This window comes from Octodon degus, unplaced genomic scaffold (genome assembly GCF_000260255.1).
Source record: "Octodon degus isolate 3935 unplaced genomic scaffold, OctDeg1.0 scaffold00010, whole genome shotgun sequence".
Taxonomy (NCBI): Eukaryota; Metazoa; Chordata; class Mammalia; order Rodentia; family Octodontidae; genus Octodon; species Octodon degus.
This window is the reverse complement of record NW_004524586.1, coordinates 1,781,112-1,788,972: the sequence shown is the minus strand read 5'-3', so window position 1 is coordinate 1,788,972 and position 7,861 is coordinate 1,781,112. Positions and strand designations below refer to the sequence as shown.

Sequence of the window (7,861 nt, the reverse complement as noted above, 5' to 3'; positions counted from 1 at the left end):
CACATGCGCACACACACACACACACACACACACCCAATTGGTTGTGCATCTGAAAGATTTTGAAAAATTGAAAAGAAAGTGTTGCAGTCAATACTGAATTCCCAGAGGCCGTTCAATCTTGAGAGATGAAGGGAAGCCCACAGAAGCGAGCTTCAGCCTGCACTGCTGAGGTTCAGTAGGCGTGGCGTGAGCCGAGGCGCCACACTCTACCTTCTCAAACCTTCAGTTCCCTGTACCTACAAGATGGGTGTGATTGTAGGAATTCACGGATAGGTTAGGCTGAGGATTAAATGGGAAATACATTAAGGTGAGGATAAAGTTTCATGGCTTCTCTTCCTCCCTTCTGGCCCAAGAGCTTTGGGATCTTCCAGCCTGGCATACAGCCTGGCACACAGAGGATCTTACTGCATGTTTGCTGGACAAGGACATGAAGCAAGCCACACAGACCTGGCTCCAGTGTAAGGAGGGAGTTCCAGGCTCCAGGGAAGCCACAGCTGCTGCCCAGCCACCCTCGTCCGTAATTACACGGGTGGGGAGTAGCTTCTTAATTTGAACCAGGAATAGAGGGCTTCCGTAATGTGAAAATACACTTTCCAAGAACATCATCAGCAAACACAGGGTGGAGTAGTGTTTAAGAGTGTGCATGTTAGGAAGAGTGAACGGCAGCTCAGAGAGGGGCTGGGCGTTGGCCAAAGTCCTAGGGAACAGGGAGCTGATGGTCTTTAGCTGCAAGCTGGACCAGCGATAATGCAGGAGAAGAGCTGAGTGCTGGGACTGAGGCACCAAGCTCTGACCCTGGCCCTGCCACCGAGAAGGAGCTTTGCTTTTCTGGCCCGTGGGCCACAGGATCTCTGGGCACCCCACTGCTCTGCAGGTATTTCATGTTTCTTGAGAAAGACCTTCGGATGGCAAAAGGCAAGATGCACGGAGACCGATAATGTAACTTATCAAACAAACTTGCCCAACTTCCTGGAGTAACAAAATGAACATTTTGTGGTACTTTCCTCATGCACACCAAAATTATGACAAAAATAAATGTTTAGAAAGTAGTTTGTTTATTTTGTGAATTTTAGGACAGGGTCTATAGGGTCTCAGTACATAGATTGGACTGGTAGCGATCCTCCTGCGTTCAGCCTCCCAAGTGCTGAGATTACGGGCGTGCACCACCACGCCCAGGCTCAGTCGCCCTCTCAGTGTGCCCTGAGGCTGGGGCCAGCGCCGAGCACCAGAGATTGAACCCTGGCTGCTGCGTCCCGCTGGAGCAGGCGCTAGAGTCCACTGAGCTATCTGGCTGGCCCTAGAAAGTAGTTTATAATAGTGATTCCAGCAGCACAATCATAGAAATATATGTTATATAAACACATTTAAACAACATACTTGGAATTTTAAAAATAAATCAACCAACCACACGCTTTTAGCCTGTGCCTCAGGTCAGAAGCTGGACCAAATGACCTCTCACCATCCTATGAGTCTCTGATGGCGCAGAGACCTGGCTGGCTTCACCTATCTACGGGACTCTATGCTTTGGAGTTTCTCAGTGCGCGGGAACCGACAAAGCCAGGGAATGGTTTGCACGTGTGTGCTGTCACCTGCATTTACACAGAATAAGTGATGTCGTGTGGCCTTTGGACAGAGCTGCCCTCCTGCCTGATCCCAGCAGAGGATACGCTAGCCGCGGCAGGCAAAGGATTTCCTTCCGCCATAAAACACCTCCGCTATGTGAAAGTGTGACTACAATGCACTCTACGACACAAGGCAGCTCAGTAAAATCCCAAGTGCCAGCTTCTGGCACTTGCTTGAAATCTGTTACCCCTTGTGTGCTCATATCGTCTTCAGCAGCATTGGTTAGCAGAAAGCAGCAGCAGCTGGCAGAAGTTTCAAAGCAGTTGCTAGAAGGCTTAAAATTCAGAAAATTTCATCTATGATACCCCCCATGTGCGTGAAAAGGTCACTAGAACCTAATTGCTTAAATAGCTCAACCCCTCAGTCCCATTGGCTAGCATAGGACAGGGGCTTCAGCTAAACTCCAGAAGGCAGGACCTGAGTTAAGAACATCCTGCAAAGGTGAGGGCCAGCACCGTGGCTCCCCTGCCCAGGCCAAGTACACGGCTTTCCAGCCGCATGGGCCTGCCCTCGGGAACCTCTCAGAAGGCACCCGTAACCTGGCACGAGCGAGAGACTTTTTCTGACTTGCATGTACTTCTGGGTCTTCTTGGCTTTTCTCTTGGTCTCCCATCTGTGGGACACACAGCTGGGTGCGCTCACTGATAACATGTTGTGTCAAGAAAGGCAGGGTCATGTGCGATTCCCGGCAGGATGTTGGAGGTAGGCTTCAAAATCACAGATCCACCATTTGCTGGACAGAACGAACACTCTTAAAGTAGCTCATCACCGTAAGCTTGCTGTCCTTGTAGCAATGGCCAGTTGGGGAAACTACCCCCCAGCACCCTGCTTGGCCCTTGGGGTTCGGGTGGGGCCTCGGGGTGAGAGGGGCCCCAGGCTATCTGGCCGCTGCATCTCCTTAACTAGTGATTGCCCAGGGTTCAGGCAAAGCGCCTGGGAGAAACAATTACACCGGAAGTTCTGAACAAGCTGTTACAGCAAAGCTGAGTCTGGAAGTGTGACGTGCTAGCCTGGTACAGACATCTTGCAGCCACATGGGAATAAAGCCAACACGATGGCCACAGAGTGGCCCGGGCAGAGACGAACACGTGCCCTGGGTCAGGCTGCACCTGAAACGCACGTCATTCCACACCGCTCAAAACATGAGTCAGTAAGGTTCCCTCTTTTCTTATGTCAATTATTTGTACCTATCAATCAAGAATCTTCACTGATACATTCTGAAACCTTGGGCAAATTACTTTATCTCAGATTTTCCTTGACTTAAAAATGGGGGTAAAATAACTAACCTCAAAGAACTATTATGCATAGTCAAAGATATCTATATAAAATACTTAGCATAAAATCTAGTACTTAAGTGTTTAATGCATTTTAATGATTAGATGTTATAAATATTAACTTTTATGAAAACACATTGTTGGGTCTGGAAAATGAATTTTTATGGTATTTTTCCTCATGCATCAAAGCAAATTATAATAGGCTTCAGAAGACATTCTAATTTGCTTATGTTTACAGCAAATTGTGACCCTTGTTTTGGCCACACTGTTTAGTTCCTGTGGAGTGTTCAAAGGTCCAGTTTGATAAGCAGGAACCTTTCACTACTGGGCGTCTTCACACGTTACGGCAACGCGTCCGCTCTTACCTGGAAACTTCACTGCTTGGCAGTAGATGACAAGGTCAGAAAGCTCCGGTGCGATCTGTCTGCTTTCCTTTTTATTCTGAGGGAGGTAAAATTCTTCTCCCAGTTCCATGTCATAAACCTAACACAGGAAGATGACACCATTTTACTGGACGGTACGTGCGGCCCACTTTCGCACCTCTGCAGGTGCCTGTTCTACCACATTCCTGACGTAAAAGCTTCCGGGGACAAGGGGCAAGCCCGATCCATCCTTCCAGTCCCTCTTTTTTTTTTTTTTTCAGAACCAGGGATTGAACTCAGGTCCTTGCGCTTGCCAGGGAAGCGCTTAATCCACTGAGCCACCTCCCCTGCCCCAAGTTATTTTTGTGGAACCGGGGATTGAACTCAGGCCCAGTCCCTCTTCATGTCCCATAATCCACCGCATGTTGAACAGTCTTTCCACTCTGTCATTCCTGTGTTAACAGATTACAATCTGGCCCCCATTTATCTTTAAAGGCGTTATCCAAATGCCCGTAAGGCTTCCTGCAATTCCCAAGCCACCAGGCCGTCCCTTAGGCTGACCAAATGCCCTGTTTCTGCCTGACTGCCAGCCTTTCCTTCTCAAGCATAACCTTGCCCGAGAATCTGTGCTTCATTCTCTGACAGCGAGACCTCTGTGCTTTGTTTTGACTACAGGCCTGTCCCCATCTTTGCACCAGCTCCTGTGCTGCTTGAGGGCCTGGCGCACACGCACCTCGGTAGATGTGGGTGGATGCCTCAATGAGTAGCCACCCCAGTGGCAGGCAGGGGTCCCATATTATCACCCCTTGGGTGCTGGCGTTAAGGGACAGAGGTAGAGATGAAGAGAAAGGATAGGGAGGAAGTGGAATTCCATCTGAAAGCGACGAGGGAGCCTCGGTCCAAGCATCCCTGAGCACAAGCCCTCCCCTACCTTCCCTTTGTTGCAAGCAGAGCCATCTGCTTTCTTTATCCGCTTGGGGATCTCTTCGCTGTACTCAAACTGAAGCTTCTCACTGCACGGCTTTTCAGGTCTGTCCTCCAGAATGTTGTCTGAAAGTGAGTTAGCAGTCGGTGACAAGGAGCTGAGTGCTCCCCGGAGAGCTGCATGAATGTCCTCGCCAGGACTCCGGACACTCGTACTCGGCTGCAAGACCGAGCTTTGGCCACATGCTACCAAAATCATGGCTTGGAGCATAATTTCAAAAACTGAGCTGATGGATTTGCTTTGTGTTTAGCTGACTCACTTACCAGAACTCTTGGTACCAAACAGACACAGTCTAAAAGAGAATGTTAATTTTTATACAGTTCCAATAGGAACTGTGCAAATACGAGGGGAGATCCTTAGTGTGGAGAGGCTGACGGCGCACGGGTCTGCGAAGGGCTTAGCGGCTCACAGACTTCTGGCTATGTGATCGCAGATACGTGATTGAATCGTCCTTACTTCCAAAGGAAGCTATTTGTTTCCTTTACCTTGAGAAATGTTAAAACTTGCGTGTGTGTGTGCACACGCACGTGTGTGTGCACGTGTCTTATGCACAATGCGAAGTTTTTACAAGTATAACTAATTTGAAAGTAAGTGGTCATGATTGTTATTGATTAATGAGTGATACTAACAGTAAGTAAAACATATATCTAAGCATGACAGATAATATTCTTTGGTTTTATTTTCATTTCTATTCAGAAATGACAGTATAAATATATCATGGTTATACTCTTAAAATGTAAATGAAGAAAGCTGATCTCTTGAGCAAGATTTGTTTTCTCACCAGGCCACAAATGCTTAGACCAAAATATCTTTATAGCAACACAGGGCCACGCAGGCTGCCAAGCAGTAAGTGAGATCAATCATTTCATTGCATCTATATTCAGAGTCATGTCATCACGCGAATCAGGCTCCAGAACTTGGAACCAGAAGGTGGCGTGCACGCAGCTCAGTTCAGGCAGTGTTTGCCTTCCTGAGCGTTAGGAGCTGTGGATGCAGGAAGGACCCCTGCCACGGAAAAACAGAAGCAGGAGGGGTATACAAGTAAGGAGAATTTAGACAAAAAGCTGGATAAATGAAACCAAGGCATGAAGTGGAGCCTAGATAACGGGCTAGGTTACAAGATGACTGAACGAAGAACTGCTCTATAACTTTAATATTTTGGTGATTCAAGTATGCAAGGGCTAGCAAGAAAAATATGCAACACTGTCAACTACGCCTGGGGTTGCAACAATCATGCTTCACACTCTCAATTACTGACTGGCGTATTACTCCAGTATGCCTTTGTTACAAATAAACAAAAATCAATTAGAATTTATTAGAACCATGCATTTTCATAGAGCATGTCTACATTCAGTTGTAAATTTAAACTTGTGCTATAGTGTGTGGTCCAAAGTAGTCAAGGTAAACAAGGTTTGGGAAATAAAATTCAATGAAATAAGTATTCACGAGGAATTTATGATCCAAAAGACAGAGTAACAACTCCTAAAATACATGGCCTTCATTTGCCAATGTCCTTGGGGGCTTCTTGAAATTATTCCATGGTTAGAATGACTAAACTTAACAGTAGGATATGGCTGCCTTCAGACAACAAGCTTCCAGAAGGCTTGCAAGACCTGCGCGGATTATTTGGGAAGCAGCCACTCAGAAGACTTCTCAGTGAGACCGGAGATACCACGTGGTGGTAGTGGACTCTAAATTGTCACAGCTCACGGATGTTAGCACTAGACGTGAAGGGAGGGCCTCTCCCAACACCCCTCAGCAACTTTCCACCAGGCTGTAAACGAGCTAAGCCCGAGAGTAATGAAAAGACGCTGCCTCAGTTCTCATGTACCTCCGCAGCAGGCGGGGAGGCGGGCCCTGCCTATTGCGGGCACAGCCTAGCATGCAAGGGTTTCACAAATACGAGCAACTGTCTTGGAAGTTCAGTGGAACTAAGATTAAATTTTATTTTCCAAACTCAATATAAATCACAAAGAGCCTTCTCCCACTGGTTGGTTATTTGCAAATCAAAAGCATTTATAATAATAATGATTTTTAAAAGCCACTTATTTTCTTGTGTTTACAAGTACAGAAAAAAACACAGAATTCACTTGTGAAGGTGAGTGAAGTTGTCTTCAGTGGACTAACTTCTTAAAGAGGCAAATGACAGACAGATTGGTTGATTTTTCAAGTGTGGCTTTCGTATCATATTCGGAATCGATTTGTTCTACAGGTCATTACCACAACTGTAGTAGAAAATCCAGGGGAAGAATATATCTACATAACATTGTCCACATTCCCATGATTTTGAGGACTAGGCTGTAAAGAAACTGCCCTGACTCTTTCAATTTTGTCCTTGTCATCTAATAAGATATGCCTGCTGTCTTACAGAGATTCAGGTCAATAAATTGGTCTTTAGTTGATGTAAGGAGTCAACTATAGTGAAGGACAAATATTAAATAGAGCCACTGGGACAGAAAGATACTGGACTTGTCGCTGATGATGCATATTTGTGGCCCTCAAACACGACTGAACACAACTGAGAGGAGAAGCAGATGGCTTAGAGCAGGGTGGCTTGGCTACCTCAGTGTCAGTGGTAATTGGTGGCTAGACTGGGGGGATCTCCACAATAAATACAAAGAAGTAGCCTGTGTAAAAACATACTCCAAGCAATTCTGTTTATGTAAACAGGAACCGTGGCATTTTCTCATTAATGGCATTTTCTCATTAAAGACGTTGCTGTCTTTCAGAAGTTGCTGAGGTGAAACAGTCTACTGTCAGCAGTGGCACTAGAGAAAACACTGGGCCAACTCCAGCAAAGAACACTAATTAAGTGCGTATGAAATACACTTGAAACCTAGTTCTCCCAGGAGAGAATCCTTCCTAGGAGTCTTTGGCTAATGTCATTTTTATGGCTATTTTGTATTGTGCCATTAGCCATCACTCCTGTTTCTTCTCTTCGGTGGAACGAGAAGGTAATGTCTTGTTGCTTGTCATCTGAGAGCCATGAAGGGAAGGGGCGGAGGTTCCCTTCTTTTCTATACTCTAGGTACCCTTCTTTTCTACACACCAGAGTAACAGTCCCCAGTGCGAACAGCTGGAGCAGAGTGGTAATGCCACCCTCTGCAGGTGGTGCTGGACCCAGAATTTAGTGACAGTTAAAATTCCAGCCAAGAGCCTCAGCCCTACCAGAAAATGAGAGGATGAAAACGGATCCTCTCGGCTATCACTCCATCTTCCCTTTGGAAACTCAGGTTAGCAATCACCCCTCCCTCCCTCGCTGCTTTCTACATCATCCTCTTCTTTCTTGAGCTGTAGCTGGAGGGACTAACAGAGTCCTTTTCTCCCCAAGGTCCTTGCTAAGTGACTGGGCTCAGAACTCGCAGACAACGCTGTAACAGTCTGTATTGCTCCTCTGTGGACTTGACTTAAGTTTTGGGGGAAGAAATGAAAATTACCCAATCATTTTCCTGCACAGAGCTGGCTCTGCTTCTCTTACCGTCAGAAAGGGACTCATAGTCATAATCATATTCATCGTCTTCGTCTTCCTCTTCCTCGTTACTGGCAGGCGGCGCGGTGGCGTTCCCGCCGTTGTACGCCTGCGCTTGCATGGATGCTAATTGATGAGCCTGCAAGAC

At 46.6% G+C, this 7,861-nt stretch overlaps 1 protein-coding gene across 1 annotated transcript in view; it reads right to left on the bottom strand.

Moving 5' to 3' along the window:
* The window catches only part of LOC101588282 (1-phosphatidylinositol 4,5-bisphosphate phosphodiesterase epsilon-1), a 233,328-nt gene that overhangs the window by 30,845 nt on the left and 194,622 nt on the right, over positions 1-7,861 (bottom strand). Inside the window, exons 20-22 of the mRNA XM_023709028.1 lie at positions 7,723-7,852; positions 4,191-4,309; positions 3,263-3,380 (exon numbers count right to left, since the gene is read on the bottom strand). Coding sequence (XP_023564796.1) covers positions 3,263-3,380; positions 4,191-4,309; positions 7,723-7,852 — 367 coding nt within the window. The remainder of the gene's footprint in view (positions 1-3,262; positions 3,381-4,190; positions 4,310-7,722; positions 7,853-7,861) is intronic.